We start from the raw sequence: 18,451 nt of genomic DNA, 5'->3' as shown, positions 1-18,451 counted from the left end.
ACCCCACAGCTGTCTAGCTCCCACCAGTAGCCACGCGTGGCCAGTGACCAGGAGGACGAATAAGTCAGCAGATGTGGCCTTGACGCCGAGGTGGGGGACCTGCCACCTAAGCAGGAGTCTGGGCCAGCAAAGCTCTGGTGGCCATGGCCTGAAAGCCACTGTCTCCCCTGGGGCTCCAATGCACTCATGGGGTGGCCCTGGCTTTGGCTCTTCCTGGGTCCCTGGTGCTCTGGCAAATGTAAACAGGGCAGCCTCTCTTAGAACCGACAAGGCCCAGGGTTCTCAGTGAAGGGGAGAGAAGAAAGTAAAAAGGTATGATTCAATCAGCAATGGGAGTTACTGAAAGAGCCCACAGCTACATTTCACTCCATCCCGGACCCCCAAGGCAGTGAGTGTCACACTGGCACTAGGGGCCTTCATGGCTGAGAGAAGGAAGAGGGGGCCATGGCCCTGGCTCCTGCTCACCTGCTGATGACCATGGCCAGGATGATTGGGAACCAGCCAAACTTCAGGATCTTCATGATGGGTGGGCTCTGCTTGGCAATGAGGACCCACACTGGGGTCAGAGCCGCAAAGCTGAGGCAGACCAGCGGCGTCAGATACCGATTATCTGAAAGGAGAACAGGGACACACGCGGCTCATTTGGCCAAGGCCAGCACGCACAGGCTGGGCCTGGGTTTCACAAGAGGTGGGTGAGGACGCTCCTGTCCTCATCAGTTGAGGGGGAACTGCCTTGCCATACTTTTCAAAGAACTTTCACCATCCCAAGAAGTGACTGGAAAAGCTCCTCTCTGTCCTCCACTCCTGCCACATTCAACTCCACTTCTCTGGCAAACTTGCTATTTTCCCCACATAAAGTACCCTGTTCTGCCTCCTCCCACCCTGATGCTACTGTCATAAATAAATAGAAGTACAATGTATGGAACACACCATGAGCCAGCACTATGCTCAGTACTTCGTGTGCACAATCTCATCTCACCTTCTCAACAGGTAGCAGGAGGAAGCAGACATGCAAAAAAGGGTGGCTGCCTAGACAGCAAGCAGCCCCGTAAGGGCTACGTATGGCCTGGGTCTATGGAACGCCAGGGCTGGCTATGGGATGCCACCTGTGGTCCTGGCTGAGGCCAGTCCCAGGCAACTACACGGGTCACCAGCCAGGTAGCTACCGCGTCCCCGTCTCATCTTCTCCACTGGCAAGAGGCCAGTGAAGACTGGCCAGGTGCTGGAGCAGTCACTGCTGCGGGGGCCCAGGATGAGCCTGACACACTCGGGCTCCTCATGCATTCATTCCTCCCTTTCTGTGTTGTGCTCCGTGTGAGGGTCCCCTTCCACAAGTGACAGAACAAGACACCAGTGTTCTCTAGAGTGGTCCTCTCACACTCAGCCCCACCCTCCGGAGGGCAGGCTCACCTGCTAAGGGGGCCCAACATTCAGGGGTGCCCAGGCATGGGTCTGTGTCCCATGCACTCCCTCTCTGGTGGTGTTATCAGGAATATCCCCTCCTTCCTTCTCTGCACTAAAGGGTCATGGCCCATTCCTCTGCCTCAGGTGCCCCAGACTGGCTACAGACAAGGTACTTTATGGTAGGAGGGCATGGCTTCTGCAGGAGGTATAAGTCAGGCCCAGCCAGCTCTAACCAGGTCTCCTGCCCTCTGGGAAACAGCAGCCTGCAGAAGCATCACCTTATAGGATGCTTTTGAATCCAGTCTGAGTTTTCAGATAGCTACTCACAAGCACCCCCAGGGCCTGCCTCATGCTCTCCCAGCACACCTCCCCGGTGTGCAATGCCGATTCCCAACTACACCCAGCAGGTGCCACAGTCAGCTGCTTACACCTCAGTGGGTCAAGACTTATCTAATACAGGCCAGTCCCAGTGACTCCTGAATGTAGCAGAGAGAAGGTCACAGTCTCACTGGAGAGAGGGATGCTCCAACAGTGATTTTGTGTCTAAATCATAAGTCTTGTGAAAATGAGCATACAGTACAGTGTGGGGCAGAGGGAAAGGTTCATGTGATGCCTGAACTCTCACTTATTTTGCAAATCCAACTCAAATAACCCACACACAAACCTTCTTGTTTTAAGTTCAGTTTAGCTTAAAAGTAAAATTAGGTCATCTTATTTCTTACAGATCTCCATCACCACTTAACTAAACTTGGCGAATCTTCCTGGTGATTAAACATGACTGCTGGCAGGCAACACCAGGATGGCAAGGAGACAGTCCCAAAGCTGGGACATTTGAAAGGGTCCCAGTGCCAATACCCTCTAAATCACAGCTGTTTATTTGTCTGCTTCAGTTGCCAACAGGTAAAGATGGGATGCTTTCCCAAATCCCTGGGCCCACATTCCCATGGGGAGTGATAAATTGTAGCTTTGCTGAGGTTCTTCCCTTTGGGCACTTCCTCAACAACTGTCACTGCGTGCCCACTGCCCTCCAATCCTGTGAGGACACATCAGTGTGGCCGACTAGCCTTAGGCCCCACTCAACCTCCTAGTACAGCTCTGCCCTAAAGGTAGAAGTTAACAACCCATATAAATGCAGGCTTCAGTTGCTCATCCTTCCTAACATGGTTTGGAGAGCTTGAAGCACTTTCCTGAGCACTCCTTGAACTTGTGGAATGACCTCAGGCTTTCCATCTGTAAAACAATTTTTGACTGTAATACAGCAGGGTCCTTCCTGTGGGAATAATGGCTGATTTGAAGGTCACAGTGTCTTAGTCAGTTTTGTTGCTTATAACAGAACACTCGAAACTGGGTAATCCCTAAAGCAAAGGAATTTGCTCTTACAGTTATACCGGCTGAGAAGTCCAAGGTCGAGAGGCTGCCTCTGGTGAGGGCCTTCTTGATGGCGCGGACTCTGCAGAGTCCGGAGGTGGCGCAAGGCACCACGTGGGGAGGGAACTGAGCATGCAGCTTCTGTGCTCTTCCTCTTTTTCAAAGCTACCAGTCCCACTCCCGTGGCAACTCATTAATCCATTAATCCATTAATCTATTAATCTATGACTGGATTAATTCATTCATGAGGGCAGAGCCCTTATGACCCAATCACCTCTTAAAGGCCCCACTTTTCAATACCGCCACAGTGGGGATCAACACGTGAAACTGAGGGAACTCATTCAAACCACAGCATTCCACTCCTGGTCCCCCAAATTCATGGCATTCTCACATGCAAAATACATTCATTCCATCCCCATAGCCCCAAAGTCTTAAATTATGCCAGCATTAACTCAAAAGCCCAAAGTCCAGAGTCTCACATGTGAGCCTATGAAATCAAAACAAGCTATCTGCTTCTAAGATACAATGGTGGTATGGGTATAAGGCAGACATTCCCATCCAAAAGGAAGAAATGGACAAAAAGACCAATAGGCCAAAACCTGAGAGGGCAGACACTGGGGCTTATGACCCCAGAGCTTTCTCCTCTGACTCCATGCCAGGCATCTTCTACACGCTGGTGTGGGGGTTGAGGCTCCCAGGCCTCTGACAGCCCCCTATCTCCAACCATGGCTGTGCTGTGCTCAGTCCACCCAGCCCTCCCAGGCTGAAGTCGCATACTAACAGCTCTGCAGTCCTGGGGTCTTGGTGGGAGTCCTGCTTCCATGGCTCCACCAGACATTGTCCTGGTGGAACTCTCCGGAGCAGCTCTAATCCCACATTTCTGCTTGGCACTGCTCTAGTAGGGGAGCTCTGCAGTGGCTCCAGCCCTGAAACAAGTCTTTGTCTGGGCCCCCAGGCTTTGGACAAAATACTTCCAAAACTTGGTAGTGGCTACTAAGCTTCCAAGGCCCTTGCTCTCTGCAAGTCTGGACAATTAGCAGCACATGGACCTAGGTTTATGACTTGTACCTTCTGGAGCGGCAGCATGAGCTGCACCCGAGCCATGTGAACCATGGCTGGGATGGCTAAGGAGCACTGCGCTGGGATACAGGGAACAGAGTCCCTAGGTGGCCCTGGGCAGCAAGCTCATGCTCTGGGCCTGTCCCCTGAAACTACTCCGTCTTTCTAGGTTTCTGGGCTTGTGATGGGAGGGGGAGTCAAGAAAAATCTCTGAAATGCTTTTGGGCCGTTTCCCCCTTGTCTTGACTATCAGTTCCGGGCTCCCTTTCAGCCATGCTAATCTCCTTAGAAACTGGTGGCTCAGTCACATCCTTGGATTCCTCTCCTGGAAACTCATTCTCTACCACATGGCCAGGCTAAAAATTTTCAAATTTTTCTGCCGTTTCCCTTTTCTCTAGGAGTTCACCAGGTAAACCAAAAATAAAATTCTAAGCTCCATCTCAACTATCTGAATGAACTTCCTCCTCAGCGAGGGCACTCTTAAAATGGAACCTGAAAGACTGGTTCAGGCCATGACGGGGAGTGGGGGTCAGACATGCCTCATTATCCCTCTCTGGCATTTACATCAACACAGACTTTAAGTCTGATAAGAAGCATTTTATAATCTCTTCTCTCTGAAGCCTGCTACCTGAAGGCTTCCTCTGCAAATAAGAACTCTGTCTCCACAATCCTTTTTCGTAACACAGACATTCCTTTCTATTGATCTCAGGTCTTTAGATAAACTCAACCAGTTGTCAAAATCAAGTGTGTTGTTTGCTTCTTTGTTTAGAGTTTTTATACCCCCTATCTTTTCCTGGGCTTTCTGTGTCTTCCTTTTGTTCTTCCCCTGGGCGGGCCTTTATCTATGGCATGTGCAGCGGCCCTGCCAGCACTTGGGAGAGCTGCACGTGCAGTGTGTTTACTGAAGTGGTGCACATGCTCAGTAGGGGCAGCTCTCACAGGTCCAGCGCTCCAGAGGAAGGTCATATACCAGTTAAATTTCACCATCTTGCCCTTTCACTGCACATGCTTGAAACCCTATCGGGGATTATGGCTTGCTAACTCCAGGTGTCTTCTGTCTGTTCTAAGACTCCTGTAATTCCAGGCACCAGTCCTGGCCGCTTATTATCTTAGAGGGATGGTTTTATGCCTGCCTGTCTGTTACTCAATGAGTACCAGACAGCTCTGGGGTTCCTCCCTTGTCCTGCTCATTATTTCAAGGGGACAGATTTATAATTCCCTTACCATAGCTTGACCACTGCCCAACACTCTTGAGGGCCCTCTCTCCTGCCTTGCTCATGTCTAACCACCTATTTTATGACTAACTTTAGAGTCTACCTGAGCCCAAAACTTAAGAACAGCTTAGTGGGAGCATAGATTCAAGTGCCCTGGATATATACTTCAATTAGTAGCAGTTACAAATGGGATTTTAAGGATAAAGGAAAAGGCTGTTCCTAAGTTGTTCACCAATAATTTACATTAAAATAACATAAGCTATGGATTGGCTATATTATTGTTCATTGTAACACAAATTCCAGGTACATGAAGATAATGGGGGAGGCAGTTAGGAACAAAATGCCTTTAAACAATTGCCCAGGTATGGATGTGGGGGGTATGACTAAAGCAAACACCACACTTGATTTTTCAAGTCGCCCACAACTCTCTTTCAAGTGTACTCTCTCTAATAAACTCTTGCTTTGCTTAAAATAAATTCTCTCTCCTGCTTTAAACCTTGCCTGTGTTTGAAATCTTTCCTTCCAGAAGACAAAGAACTGAAATTGCTGCAAAGTTGCCATTCTGGAGTTTCTCCAGATAGCTGGACTCACCGCTGGTAACAATCTTCTCTGGATATTGTTATTTAAGGTTGACATCAGTAACACCCTACTTCTCAGTATCAATTTTTTGCTTTAGTCTACTTGCTTATAGGGAATACCAGAAATTGGACAATTCACAAGGAAATTTCTTATGATTGTGGAGGCTGAAGAACCCAAGGTCGAGGGGCTGCATCTGGTGAGGGCCTTCCTGCTGGTGGGGGCTCTGCAGTCTGGAGGTGGTGCAGGGCACCACATGGTGAGGGAACCGAGCGTGCAGCTCAGGTCTCACCTCCTCTTTTTATAAAGCCACCAGTCCCACTCCCATGACAACTCATTAATCCATTAATCCATTAATCCAATCACCTTTTGAAGGCCCCACCTTTCATTACTGCCAAGTTAGGGGTTAAGTTTCCAACACATGAAATGTTGGGGACACATTCAAGCAATAGCACATGGGCTGGATGCAAAAGTACCCTTCGGCCTCAGTGGTCACCTGTTCCAGGGCCCCTCCTCCATGGAGCCTTTGTATCTACAGAAGAAGACACTCCTTACCTTTGTGTCTGTAAAAGAAGCTGCTAACCAAAGCCAGAATGGACAGTGTGATGAGGTCTCCCAGGCTGGCTGCAATGGGCGTGGCAATGTTGTCTGGGTTGACCCCAAGCTTTCGAGCACCAATCACTATACAGATCATCAGCACCCCTGCAGAGAGAGAGGAGAAAGAGCAAACTCAAATCCCAGGGAGACAGATGGCTCTGAGCAGGCACAGCAGCACAGGATGGGGGCACTGAGTCGGGAATGGCAGATGGCAGGGAGGCTCTCATTAACTTGCCTCCCTCCACCAAGGCCTTGACGTGAAGCCAGGCTGCCTTGACTTTCAGAGCTTCCCACTACACTGGAGGCCTGAGAAGGCTGGGAGAGTTGGACTCCACTTTGTGACCTGTGCACATGATGCTAAGGAGTGACCTGTGGCTCCCGAGCTCCCAAATCACCAGGAACCACAGAGACAGGCAGCCCACAGTCCCATGCTGAATGGAGGCTGCTCCAAAGATGCTCGGAGCAACAGGTCCCCCGGGGGTGAGCTCATGGCCTCCTGTGTTTACTGGCATCCTCTGAGAAGCAGACACCAAGATGGAATCAGCTGGGTAAGAGGTTCATTAGGAACTAGGCCTGTGAGGGAAGACAGGGAGGGCGGGAGGGAGCTGGGAGCACTGACACAGGCAGGGCTCAGGGGAGGGAGGCAGGGAAGGTGGGGGTACATCTGAGACTGCACTGTGTTTCTAGGTGCACTCAGCCAGGCTGTCAGAGGCACACTCGGAGGGCCCTGTGTCTCCCAGGAACAGTCCCGTGCTGGGAGCTTGGCGGTGCTGTCCGCGGTGCACTGGGAGGCACATGCAGTGGTGGCGGATTTCGGGGGGCAGTACTGAAGAGGTGAGGCTCACGTTTCCGTGGCCACCATGCCTCCGAAGTCCTCCTTCCTGTTCAGACTGTGCTCTGAAGGGGACTATCACACATGATCTCCTAGTCCCCATCCACAGCCTAGGACTTGACTCAACAGACTCTCACTTGGCTCTCTAAGAAGATACTCTGTGTTGTGGCTATTGGCATTTTAACACTTTACCCAGGATCTTGTAACTCTAAAAACAATTACAATCACCACCTGATGCCATCCTCAAGCTGCCACTACAAGCTGGTTTCTGCCTGGCCTGATCTTGTGAACAAGTCACAGCCCTGTGTCTCCTTCTGAATGCCAGATATAAGTGAATCCGAGTTTGCACGCTGAGTCAGTGAGCTGGGGACAATCTTGCAGGGACCATTTAAAGGAACACCAGTGGTTTGGGGATGCCTATTGAAAACCACTACCCTGAGGCTTGTGTGACAGCCTCTTCAACATTGCCTGGTGAGGTCACCGCAATGCTTCTGAACAGTCACGGACAATACAGATTTTGCTTATGTTGCTAAGCTTCATCCCATCTCCGGGGCCCCAGTTTCCCCTTCTGTAAAATGGGGAGCTGGGAATGGTATTCTCTAGAAGCCCCTGCAAAGACAGGGCTGGCCTTCTGGACTGTTAGACTGTGTTGTTTTCAGGAGACTTTATGCTGAGGGTCTCCTGGACTCCTCTTCTCTGGAAAGTCTAGCACACTCATCCTGCCCTATCCGTGGACCAGGCTGGGTCATGGCATCCACCATCTGTCTATGCCTGTGCAGGCTGTGACTAGGAGCCAGCCTCAGCCAACATCCTGAGTAGGGACATATGGTTTGTAAACTTGCAGCCGGGCTTCGGCACAGTCCTCTTCTGGCCTACACCGTCCACGCTGGCTCCATGCACTGGCACAGGAATGGGGCTGATCAGCTACCTGGTAGGTAGGAATGAGAAACCTCAAATAGTCCACATGGGTAACCTACAGCGAGCTGAGCCCAGAGGGTACTGACTGAGCAAGTAGGTGGGGGAATGGATCATAATAGGTTCAATTATGAAGTTATCAACTTTTCCTTCTTTCATTGCACCAAAGCAAGACATGTGGTCGGCAGGATTCACACAGATACATGACCCAGGAGAGAGCTGGAGGAGCGTCCATTCATTCAGCTAACATCTGCAAGCTGGTTATAAGCCCGGCCCTGGTTTAAGTGATGACAATAACCAAAAGGCTCTGTTTCCATCAGTGGAAATGCCTGTCGGGTGTGGGGAGAGACAGTACACAAGTGTATGAACACATCATTTGAGGTGAGGTGAGTAAAACAGGACATTAATGTAAAGCACGGCTGGAACGAAGGTCACTTTAGTGTTCGTCAGAGGAAGCCTCAGGACAAAAGCGACATGTGGCACTCACTTTAGTGTCCTGTATATTCACAGCTTATTGTCTGCCCCTGAGCTAGAATATAAAATCAAAACACATTTTGTTGACAGTATATCCCCAGCACTACACGGTGCCAGGCACACAGCAGACACCCAGCAACAATTAATCACCAATGCACAACGATGCAGCGTGGCCAATGTGCAGTGACTGCTTTCCCCGCACGTGTGTGAGTCCCAAGGAAGGAGGTATGTCTGCCCACATTTCTGTCTCACATGTGCTGCAGATACATGTTAAGCATCAGCTGTGTCTGGCATGAGAAAGGAGCAGCAGACAGCAGGTAGAAACTACTGGGTCCCCACTCTTGAGGAGTTGACACTTTAGCAGGGAGGTGAGGCAGAAAGATGATACAACAAGACAATCTGAGCTACACAAGCAGAGCCGGGGCACACGGGAAGGGGAGACAGGAGGTGGGTGCATGTGAGAGGGTGGTGCTGTGCACTCAACACTGCTATCCCCCCAACCCACACGTTGAAATCCTCGCCCACAAGGTGATGGTGTTAGGAGGTGGGGCCTTTGGGAGGTGAAGTCATGAGGATGGGGGCCCCACGAATGAGATGAGGGCCCTTATGAAAGAGGCCCCGAAGAGCTCCCACCTCTCTCCACTGTGTGAGGACAGCGAGAAGGGCCAGCTGCAGCCTCAAAGGGAGCAGCCCTGAGGCCAGCCCCGTGGGTGCCCAACCTTGGGCTCCAGCCTGCAGCCCCGTGAGGAGTAAATGTCTGCTGCCACCAAGGTGCCGACTGGGGGCTCCGTCACAGCAGCCACAGTCTCCTCAGACAGGTCAGAAAGGCCTCTCTGAAGACATGAAATGGAAGCTCAAATCTGTGCCTCGCCCTCAGGACACCTGCAGCCTCCAGAGCCCATCACAGGCCTGTGTGTAAGGTCATGCTCAGTAAGTGTTTAAAAACCAACAGGCTGACTGCACAGATGAACAAGCCTGCTGTGTGCAGGTGGCAGGCCTTGGCATGGGAGTGTGACCAGCTGAAGAGATCTGAAGAGCAGGGACAGCTCTTTACATAGCAGAGAGCAGAGGCGAGTGGTGGCAGGAGCGGCACACACCCCTGCCTGGCACAAGGAGGGCCATGAAGACCCAGCTGGCTCATCCCACCCCGCCAGTGAGACCCCTGAGCCCACCATCAGTCCCATTAGCAGTGGGACTCACACCCTAGAAACTGAAAACACAATGAGCCCTGAGACGGGACCTCAGAGGAGCAGGGGGCAGGTGGGAGCTCACAGTTAGGGCATGGCTCACCCAGGGCAAAGGCTGCAAGGAAGGCAGTGAGGACACTGCTGGCACACAGCAACTCCACCTTGGCAACATCCACTTCCTCTCGAGACACCACGCCCAACAGCAGTGCAGCCACAGCAGCCAAGAGCCCCACGACAGTGGCCTGCACCTGTTGGACAGAAATCAGAAGCATGAGTGGGGGGCCCCTAGGGCTACAGCCACACTCCCTGCCCTTCACACCTCACTCACTGCAAGGGGCCAGGTGCCACACGCTACTGCCTCCTTTCCCTTACCCTAAAATCTCACAGGCCCTCACCCCAGGAAAAATTACAACCACACCTCACACCTGCCTTGAACCCAACTCCCCTGAAACCATGCTGGCCACCTCTGCTCCCTTGCTGGGCGCCGCCTTCAACAGCAGAATCTATTTTTCCACCTTCTGCTCAGGATTTGGTCAGGGGCCACCTGGTCTCTTGCTGGCAACTCCACTCTCACTGGTGTGAGCAGAAGTGCTCTGCAACTCCCAGCAGCGCAGACAACACACCTCACTTGCCATGTGGTGCACCCCACAGCACAGAGCAGCCACTTGGGAGGACTTCACACACTTTTGGTCTCTCCCTTGGCATCCTGCTCACACCCTCCCCTTCCAGGCTCTGTTCCCGTCTCCATCCTGCCGAGCACACACCACAGCCTGTGCCAGGAGCTGCCCTGATCTGGACATCAACACTGGCACCTCTAATCCAAAATGCTGACCTGGAAATGTTATTAAAGAAGGACACAGAAACAAAGAGCTCCACCATGTACAGAGAGAAGAGTGATATGGTTTGGCTCTGTATCCCCACCAAGCCACGTGTTGAATTGTAACCTCCAATGTTGGAGATGGGGCCTAGCAGGAGGTAATTGGATCATAGGGGCAGTTTCTCATGGTTTAACATCACCGCCCCTCCTGTCCCCCGCCCCTTGGTGAAGTCATCAGTGATAGTGAGTTCTTATGAGTTCCAGTTGTTTAGAAGTGTGTAGCACCTCGCTCCTCTCTCTTGCTCCTTCTTTGGCCATGCGAAGTGCTGCTCCCCTTTGCATTCTCCCCATCCTTGGAAGTTTCCTGGGGCTTTTCCACAAGCTAAGCAGAAGCCAGCATCAAGCTTCCATGCTGTACAGCCTGTGGAACTGTAAGCCAATTAAACCTCTTTTGTTTATAAATTACCCACTCTCAGATATTTCTTTATAGCACTGTGAGAACAGACTAACACAGAAAAGTGGTACTGAGGAGTGGGGCACTGTTATAAAGACACCTGAAAATATGGAAGCAACCTTGGAGCTAGGTAATGAGCAGAGGGTGGAAGAGTTTGGAGGGCTCAGAAGAAGACAGGAAGATAAAGGAATGTTTGGAGCTTCCTCGAGACTTGTTAATTGTTGTTTGTGACCAAAATTCTGGTAATGATATGGACAGTGAAGGCCAGGCTGACGAGGTCTCAGATGGAGATGAGGATCTTTTTGGAAACTGAAGCAAAGGTTCCTTTTGTTATACTTTAGCAAAGAACTTGGCTGCATTATACCCCTGCCCTAGGGATCTGCGTAACTTTGAACTTAAGAATGATGACTTAGGGTATCTGGTTGAAGAAATTTCGAAGCAGCAAAACATTCAAGATGTGAACTGGCTGTTTCTAATAACCTATGCTCATATCCACGAGCAAAGAAATGATATAATGATGTAAAACTGGAATTTATATTAAAAGGGGAAGCAGAGAGTAAAAGTTTGGAAAATTTGCAGCCTGGCCATGTGGTAGAAAAGGCAAACCCACTTTCAGGGAAGAAATTCAAGCAGGTTGCAGCAATTTACCTAAATAAAAAGGAGCCAAGTGCTAATAGCCAAGACAATGGGAAAAGGCCTGGAAGACATCTCAGAGACCTTATTGGCAGCCCCTCCCCTCACAGGCCCAGAGGCCTAGGAGGACATAATGGTTTCATGGGCCAGACCCAGGGCCCCTGCGGCCCTGTGCAGCCTCAGGACACTCCGTCCCACATCCCAGCTGCTCAAATTCCAGTCATGGCCCAAAGGGGCCCAGATACAGTTCAGGCTGCTGTTTCAGAGGATGCAACCCATAAGCATTGGTGGCATCCACATGGTGTTATGCCTGTGATTGCATAGAGTGCAAAGTTGAGGCTTTGGAGCCTCTGCCTAGATTTCAGAGGATGTATGGAAAAGCCTGGATGTCTAGGCAGAAGCCTGCTGCAGGGGCAGAGCCCTCATGGAGAACCTCTACTAGGACAGTGTGGGGGGAAATGTGGGGTTGGAGCCCCCCACACAGTTCTCACTGGGGCACTGCCTAGTGAAGCTGGGAGAAGAGGGTCACCATCCTCCAGACTCCAGAATGGTAGCTCCACCAGCATCTTGCCACCATCAGCCTGGAAAAGTTGCAGGCACTGAACACCAGCCCATGAGAGTAGCAGACAGGGCTGAACCCTGCAAAGCCCCAGAGGCAGAGCTGCCCAAGGCCTTGGGAGCCCACCCCTTGCACCAATGTGCCCTAGATGTGAGACATGGAGTCAAAGGAGGTTATTTGGGAGCTTTAAAATTTAATGACTGCCCAACTAAGTTTCAAACCTGCATGAGGCCTGTAACCCCTTCCTTTGGCTGATTTCTCCCCTTTGAAATGGGAGTATTTACCCAATACCTATATCCCCCATTGTATCTTGAAAGTAATTAATTTGTCTTTGATATTACAGGCTCATAGTTAGAAGGCACCTGCCTTGTCTCAGATGAGACTTTGGCCTTTTGAGTTAATGCTGGAATGAATTAAGACTTTGGGTGACTATTAGGAAACCATGATTGTATTTTGCAGTGTGAGAAAGGCATGATCTTTAGGGGGCCAGGGGTGAAATTATATAGTTTGTATTTGTTTCCCCACCAAATCTCATGTCAAATTATAATCCCCAGTGTTGGAGGTGGAGCCAGATGGGAGGTGACTGGATCATGGGGGTGGTTTCTCATGGTGACCCCTTCATGCTATCATCTATAATGAGTGAGTTCTGCTGAGATTTGGTCCTTTAAAAGTATGTGGCACTACCCCACCACCACTCTCTTGCTCATTTTCTGGCCACATGAAGAGCTGGCTTCCCTTCTGTCTCTCACCATAATTTTAAGTTTCCTGAGGACTCCTCAGAAGCTTCCTGTACAGCTTCCTGTACAGCCTGTGGAACCATAAGCTAATTAAACTTCTTTTCTTTATAAATTACTCAGTCTCAGATATTTCTTTATAGCAATGCAAAATGAACTAATACAAATAGCTAGTTTTTTAAAGCTAAAAAATGCTCCCCAAGTTAATCTATGTAATTCTAGTCAAAGTCCCAACAACGATCTTTCATGGCACTTCACAACTCATTTTAAATTTCACAAAAATGAGTAACTGTGCAAGAATAGCCAAGACAGCTTTGAGAAAGGTCAAAGAGGGAGTTGTGGCATATTCATGATCAATGTGTATTTTAAAGCTGAAGGAATGAGAGCAGTGTGGTACTGACAGAAACAAACAGATCAGCAGGACAGAACAGAGTCCAAGAATAGAATCACGAATATATGAATATTTAATATACAAGAATGTAATCATGAATATATAGTATGATAAAGGTGGCACTGCAAATCAGGATGGAATGGGTAAATATTAAACAGAGTAAGAAAAACTTATTATATATTACATATATAAATGTAATATATATTATACAGAATATGTAACACATATTATATATGTTATATTTTAGGAAAATTCTAAATAAAATCTCAATATATGTATAGTATAAACCTTTTTATGCTTAAACAATATATATTAAGTTATATATAAAACTTTATAACTTATAGAATATATATGATATATATGATTATATATATTATACATATACACACAAGTCCATTTATACACTGGACTTCATTATTCTAGACACTAACTAGAAAAATGTACAAGGGCTATGGATGGGCAACTCACAGAAAAGAAAATACAAACGGATAACAGACGTGCATAAAGATCAACTTCTCTAGTAGTTAGGAAAATTCTAAATAAAATCTCCATTTGAAGGTATCTTATTCATTAGCAGCTGATGCTCTTCTTCCTCTTTTAAAAGGTTAAGTGCTATCTTATTTTCTACTGGGGTCTCCTGTTCTGAGCACAGAGGCTGGCACTCACTCTGTAGGTACTTATACAGGCTTAGTGGACAGATGGATGAATGGACAGATGTGTGGGTGAATAGGTAGGTGGGTGAATGGGTGGGTGGATGGACCAATGAACAGATGGACAAACGGATGAGTAGACAGGTAGGTCGGTGGGTGAGTGGCTGGGTTGATGGATGGATGGATGCACAAGATATACTTTGTTTATTTATCAGATGAGGTAAGATTAAAATTTAAAAGGTTGATAATATAAAATACATATTGACAAGTATGTGAGAAAATGGTTCTCTTATACATTGAAGGGGGTCAATATTGGTACAGGAATTTGGGGGGAAACTTTGGCTATAATTTTTCTATATAGCTTATGAATCAGCATTTTCTCCAAAGAAACATTTGCATATGTGTACAAAGCATTCACAGCTGATATTTACTTAGTGATATCTGCCATGCTCAAAGTAATTTTTATTCAGTAAGTCATTAAGAGAAAAGTACAAGTCACAGAATTATGTGTATAAAACTTTTTATGCTTAAACAATACAGAAAACCATATATATTATCTGTGGGCACATACATATATATGGTGAATTCAAAAAGTAGTTTAGAAGAATGTTTTCAATGCTAATGAAATTGCTCAAATATTAATGGTAGGGCTAATTATGTAATACTAAGAAATAAAATAGTTTTTAGTCATTTTGGAGGGAAATCTAGAGCTTTGAACTGTTCACACCCTTTGAACTTGTGGGAAGTTATCTTAAGAATTTCATGCACAAAGATACTTTCAATGCAGTATAATCTTTCAAGTAAGTCAAAGGCTAGGAAGACCTCAAGGCCCCGCTCAGTGGCAGGGTTCAGGGAAGTGGGCAGGGCTGGTGCTGAGTGGACTCCCAGGGGACTAGCTCTTAGTGGCTCCCCTTTGGTCACTGCTGCCTCCCCACATTAATAGAACAGAATATGCTGAAGTTCTTAAAAAGTCCAATGAATAAAACTTATTGCACTGCTGATGATTCAGAGTTAATTAAGCTTTTTCAAAATGGAGGAAACAAAATTACATTCATGCTAGGATTGGGACTATATGCCAAGCCAGTGCCTGGCCCTGAGCAGGGCTTCATAAACATATGCTGAGAATCAATTATGTGGAAATGTGCATCCATATGGACAAAGATTTTTTTTTTTTTTTTTTTTTTTTTTTTTGAGACGGAGTCTGGCTCTGTCACCCAGGCTGGAGTGCAGTGGCCGGATCTCAGCTCACTGCAAGCTCTGCCTCCCGGGTTCACGCCATTCTCCTGCCTCAGCCTTCCGAGTAGCTGGGACTACAGGCGCCTGCCACCTCGCCCGGCTAAGTTTTTGTATTTTTAGTAGAGACGGGGTTTCACTGTGTTAGCCAGGATGGTCTCGATCTCCTGACCTCGTGATCCGCCCATCTCGGCCTCCCAAAGTGCTGGGATTACAGGCTTGAGCCACCTCGCCCGGCCTGGACAAAGATTTTATGGAAAACAGTAAAGTACAACCAGTGTGACTTGTAGTCGAGGCATTTATTACCTGCCCCTTGCTAGACCTTGTGTTAGAGGCATCCCCAGCATCTCACTCAACTCTGCAGTTCCTCGGCCACAGGGCATGGTGCTAGCCTGTGAGACTTGGCTCAGCTGCAGACAGCAGACATTTAAACACACAACTACAACCAGGGCAGCCGCAGCAGCACGCATAAGGCACCAAAGATGTAAAAGGCAGAAAGAGATACACCTGGTGTCAGGTAGGAACTTACACCTGAGTGGAGCCTTTAAAGAGCTTCAGGGGCAGCTGAACTAGAGGAGAAAGGCCCTTCCCAGGAGAGATGCTGAAGGTACATGGCAGGGAGGTGCAAAGGGGTGGGGGCTGGGCAGGAAGCTGGTGAGACAGCGCGGCCAGGCCCACAGTTGGACGAGGGGAGCCAGTGAAGGAGAGGAGGCATAACTGACTTTGGGTTTTAGAAAGGCCACCGGGGTGGCCAGGAGGAGCTGGAGGATTCCTGGCCTGGTAGTGGCTAGAGCAGTGCAGAGGTCTGCCATCATCCAGGCGGGGTGGGGGGGAGGGGAGGGGGGGAGGAGGAGGAGGAGGATGATTCATGCACAACTCGGAGGCAGAAGTCTCAAAGGGACTGCATGCTGAGAAGCAGCTGGGGCGACTTGGTTTCTGGTGTGGTTACTGGGAAGGACCATCCACAAGGCACACCCTGACAGGACAGGGTCGTGTCCAGGTGCCAGCCAGATGCCACACTCCGACATGGCGACAACTTCACAACACCCCTGCACAGGTAAGGTGAAGTGACTTGCCTGAGGCCCCTCAGTGGGCTGATTCCCAAAGTGAGCTTTCAACCATCAGACTAGACTGAGTTGGGGACTTTAGCAGAGGTGAGTATGGGCAGAGAAGATAATGAGGCCAGACTTGGCTGTTTTGGGGGTGTCTTGGGGATAGGCAGATGGAGATGCCCTGTAGAGTTAGATGTACTGGTTCTGGAACCCAGGTGAGGGATAAAGTAGGTATCATCCTATTGTGATGGACAGGGGGAGTCAGCCCTGATCAAGGCTATCCAGTGGATAGACGATGGGCTGCCTGATCTCACGGTCCATATTCTCAGTGCTGCTACAGACCACTCCCACCCAGAGATGCCCAGAAGGTTCTAGGATAAAGCTACCTCCAGTCTATGTCCAGGTCCAGCCTCTCCTCTTGCCTCTCAGCCAATCTCTTCCTCATCTCCCCCTGCTTTGGGCCTCCTAACTTAGTGACACTCTGTGGCAAGGTCCCAGGAAAAAAGCTTAGCAGAACTGGGACCTGGGAGAAGGATGTGTGAGTGAGAGGAGCATGAAGCAGCTAAGGGGTTAAGATGTCTCTTGCAGGCTGAGAAGGACCAGGCAGAGAGGCAGGAGCAGAGCCAAGGGAGGATTTCCAGGCAGGAAGGATCCACAGATGCCCAGAAAAAGTAAGATCACATGTAAGAGGCAATCACAGGCTGCCTCAGTCAGGGGAACACCTGAGGCCTGGGAAGCACAATTGGAGGAAAGAGAAGCCTGTTAGTACTGTGCAGGCCATGAGACAAAGAAGGAGCAAGCACAGGTGAGTCTTTCAAGAAGTGGGGCTTGGAAAGGAGGGAGTGGGGAAGCTGGAGGGACCCTGGGTCTGCTTCAGGTGGGCTGAGCCTCCAGAAGCTGCGTGAGTGTGGTCTATTGGATATGGGAGGGACAGGTAGCTACCTGTTCTCAAAGTTCAGGCCAGAGTGCAGAGTCAAGAGCTCACTAGGCTTCACCCTTCCCACCTGGGCAAGCCTGGCTGCAGATTCAGAAGAAAGGTCGGACAAGGTGGAGACTCACCTGGATGAGGGCCAGGTTGCTGCTGATGACTCTGTGCTGCTCCTGGGGGTCATCAATTTGTCCAGTGTTGGCCTAGAATGAAGAGAAAAGGACAAAGGTAGGACTGGTAGGCCCAAAGCCAGGTCAACCCTTCCTGGAAAAGGCAGTCTCTCTGGGGAGAAATCAACGAATACCATTTCATCAGCGTCAGAAAAATTACTCTGCTCAGCTTTCCAAACAGCGAACTGGCCTTCTTATATGGGGACTGGGGAGAAACGTTAGGGCACAGACCCCTTTGAGAACTGGATGGGGGTCATGGACCAGTCCTCCATGACCATGCAAGTATATGACTGCACACACACAGCGGTACACACAGGCACACATAGCCACACACAATGCATAGAGGCACACATGCATGCACACACACAGGCATGCATGTTAGCAATTTCAAGGCCATTTCTAGCTCTCAAACTCATGTGCAGACCTCAGTCAAGGCCTCCTACTGTGAAGCCCAGTCTGTGGCCAGGTCCCCCTGCCACCTACAACACCCTCCTCTACCCTGAAGCTAGCCTTATCTCCAATGACCACCAATCCCCTCAATGTCACCTCGGCAAAATCATCCCATTTAAGGAACACATATAAGTCTCTCTTCTCTCAGGATAAAAAAGAGAGATCATAAATACGACTTTCTCCTTTAAAAATGGTTTTTGGCTCCTAACAGCATAACAATTACCAACAAAATTCAAGACATAAATAAGAAAAGTTTTCAAAGCAAATATATTTTCCTAGATTCCTTAAACTCAGTTCATTAAGTTCCTGAACTCCAAGGAGAAAAATATAATAATGCGTCTACTACTAACACTTGATAATTCATTTTCTTTTCACAGAGAAGGGGAGCCTTTTTGTCTTCATGACTGACGTCTGGGACGCGGCACCTGACTGTGGGTAGGCCTTAGTCCACTCTTGTTGAGTAGATATGACACCCACCGCAGGTGTCCCTGTTTGAACAGTAAGGGAAGGAGGCAGGGCAGAGACGCAGCAGAGCCCAGGGCGTGATGAGCACGCATAGCCAATGACTCACCCCCTCTTCTGCTCTGCAGCTGCACCGTGTGTTCACTGGGACCTAAGTGTGCCTGTCTGCTGCTTCAACTCATGTTTTCTATTAATCATCCAGCTCCAACCTGGGTGCTGATCTTATCAGATAAGGGAGTTGTGCTGGCCCATATGATTTCTGAGTATGAGTCAGAAAAGATACTTTCTCAAA

The 18,451-nt window shown here is 49.0% G+C and overlaps 1 protein-coding gene and 1 long non-coding RNA gene across 4 annotated transcripts in view; one reads left to right on the top strand and one right to left on the bottom strand.

Moving 5' to 3' along the window:
• The window catches only part of SLC41A3 (solute carrier family 41 member 3), a 77,928-nt gene that overhangs the window by 10,958 nt on the left and 48,519 nt on the right, over positions 1–18,451 (bottom strand). For all 3 annotated transcript variants that reach the window (XM_077990974.1, XM_028843431.2, NM_001261258.1), the window contains 4 exon segments: positions 17,209–17,280; positions 9,730–9,874; positions 6,177–6,323; positions 466–610 (listed from right to left, as the gene is read on the bottom strand). In XM_077990974.1, the coding sequence (XP_077847100.1) occupies positions 466–610; positions 6,177–6,323; positions 9,730–9,874; positions 17,209–17,280 (509 nt within the window).
• LOC144339365 (uncharacterized) lies at positions 6,396–10,908 on the top strand. Its single transcript, XR_013414340.1, has 2 exons — positions 6,396–6,766; positions 6,906–10,908. It is a non-coding gene; the product is annotated as an uncharacterized LOC144339365 (long non-coding RNA).

Source organism: Macaca mulatta, chromosome 2 (genome assembly GCF_049350105.2).
Source record: "Macaca mulatta isolate MMU2019108-1 chromosome 2, T2T-MMU8v2.0, whole genome shotgun sequence".
NCBI classification, from domain to species: Eukaryota; Metazoa; Chordata; class Mammalia; order Primates; family Cercopithecidae; genus Macaca; species Macaca mulatta.
Note: the sequence above shows the minus strand (reverse complement) of the source record. Positions and strands in the feature narration are given on the sequence as shown.